At 43.6% G+C, this 2,151-nt stretch overlaps 1 protein-coding gene across 1 annotated transcript; it reads right to left on the bottom strand.

Annotated features, from left to right (window-relative positions):
* Positions 1-916: 916 nt before the first annotated feature.
* On the bottom strand, positions 917-1,826 carry LOC145803515 (uncharacterized). The gene is made up of 2 exons (XM_082896801.1): positions 1,754-1,826; positions 917-1,536 (listed from the first exon to the last, which is right to left on the bottom strand). Exons 1-2 carry the CDS (start codon positions 1,824-1,826, stop codon positions 917-919), a joined length of 693 nt encoding a protein of 230 aa, XP_082752927.1.
* Positions 1,827-2,151: the final 325 nt, after the last annotated feature.

Here is a 2,151-nt window from a genome sequence, read left to right as displayed (position 1 = left end):
GGGAGCTTGCTAATATCCTCAAAACTCTCATGATTTGAAATTTCAATTGAATTCACCTCCAATTCCTCTAGCTTCTTCTTTATGATTGCAAGATAGCAATCCTTCATTGATTTTTGTGAACCACAGATTTTCTCGATGTCGTATTGAGTCAGATATCGAAGGAGATGATGTACTTGGCATGGCCTGCATTGCCTGAAGCCACGTTCGGCCCATGATTATGTTGTAAGCTGATGAAATCTTGACGACTAGGAATTTAACCTCTAGCCTCTTGGTGTCTGCATGCATCGGTAACACGATCTTTCCCAGGGGGTATTCCGAATTGGTGTTAAAGTAAAAAGAGGATAGTCGGCCAACATGAGATCTATATCCATAAAGTCAAGTTTTAGAAACATTTTGCAATACAGTATCTCAGAGGTGCTCCTTTGGCCAACTAGGATACATTCAACGAGGAATTTATTTACTTGTAATGTTATTATGAGGGCGTCATCATAAGGCATAGTGATCCCTTCAAGATCAGCATCGGAGAAGCTGATTTCATTCGACAATCGCGGTCGTTTGGCTGACATACTGGACGAAGAACTAGGCTGGGAGGATTGTTGCGACTGGATTGTATTCACCTTGTTTGGCGGAGATAAGTTATATATCATATGGATTATGCTGAGTAGAGGTGAATTGGGGCGTACAGTGAGTACGCCTAGTAGATCAATCATTTTTGGAAGGTATTCCGCTAGTAGGTCAGACTGGACTAGGTCTTCAAAATGATCCATCAAGACGTAGCATTTGTCGGTCGAATGCTCATGGTCTCTGTGATATATAGAATCTTACTGTCTGGCTCAGATAGTTCTGTGTATTTGGTATTTGACCGCCTAGAGCGCCTATTTTTCATCTGGTATTGCTCGTTCTGTCGGTGCGAATCTTAGCGGTTCTCCATTTTCGATTGGCCTCCTAGCTCTGGGTTCCTTAGGGTTTTGTTTGGTGGTGCAGTAGCTAGCAGTTGCACCAGTATAGGTGCTACCGAATCCATAGCCTGTAGTCCAGCTTTATCTCGGATTGTGTCATCTTCCACTTTACAATATTCTTCGACCTTCTTCATTAAGGCCCAAACTGTCTTGGGGGGCCTTCGAATCAGTGAACTACTCAGCAGACTATAAGGGTGCAATCCCATGTTGAAGGCAGTGATTGCCATGGAGTCATTGTAATCGTCATCTACTAAATTAAAACACTTCCAATAGCGCACCGAGTACTCATGCAAAGTCTCGTTTGGCTTGATTTTCATTGCCCACAAAGTGTCTACTTGTTTTGGCTGGGTCTCGTTAGTAATGAATCTAGCTCGATAGGATTTTTGGAGATGATGGAAACTCTCGATTGAAGCTTGCTCAAGCCTGTAATACCATCTAACGGCGAGCGGTCCCAAACTACTAGAGAATATCCGACACATGAATGCCTCGTTATCTGCATACAGTGTCATTTCTTGCTTGTAATGACGAACGTAATCCGTGGGGTCTGACTTTCCATCGTAGAGAGTGAACGATGGTGCTTTAAAGTGAAAGGATCATAGAGAGTGAACACCCTTGGCCATACGTCATATGAAAGGATCGTGCTTGTCTTCTCAATCTGAATTTTCCCCTATCTGATGAGCTTGACGCGTTTAACCGGTCTCGCTTTTTGGGTTTTTCCCAAGAGGAATCTGACGTACGGCTACCGTGCCATCGACGTTGACGTTGTCGCCTCTTCTGCATTCTTGGTGACTAACCATGCTCGTGGGGAGGTGACGGTTGTTTGGATTTTTCCAACTCCTGGCTCAAGCGCTCATTCTCTGCTGCCATGTCTTCAAGATGCTGTTCACTACGTTGCATTTAACTCATTAATGTTTGCATGGCAACCTTTGTGGATGTTAAAGGCTGAAATGAGGTTACCTGATCAAAATTCAGAGACCTCCCTGCGAGGGTTTCTTCTGGACCTGAAGTTGCCTATGCTATAGCATTATTAACTCTAGTTACTAGAGGATCTTGGTTTGGGTTTGTCATGGACGAGTTTGAGTATTCCCACAGACAACGCCAATTGTGAGGAAGTGGTTATGGAATACTCCTTCTATCTAAACAAGCCCTTGTGGGATCTTCACAGTTGTCACCTAAAATGAAAATAAAACCC

The sequence above is a fragment of the Camellia sinensis genome, chromosome 12 (assembly GCF_055761805.1).
Source record: "Camellia sinensis isolate YWXY chromosome 12, ASM5576180v1, whole genome shotgun sequence".
Lineage (NCBI taxonomy): Eukaryota > Viridiplantae > Streptophyta > Magnoliopsida > Ericales > Theaceae > Camellia > Camellia sinensis.
The sequence above is the reverse complement of the archived record's forward strand: the minus strand, read 5'-3'. Positions and strand labels throughout refer to the sequence as shown.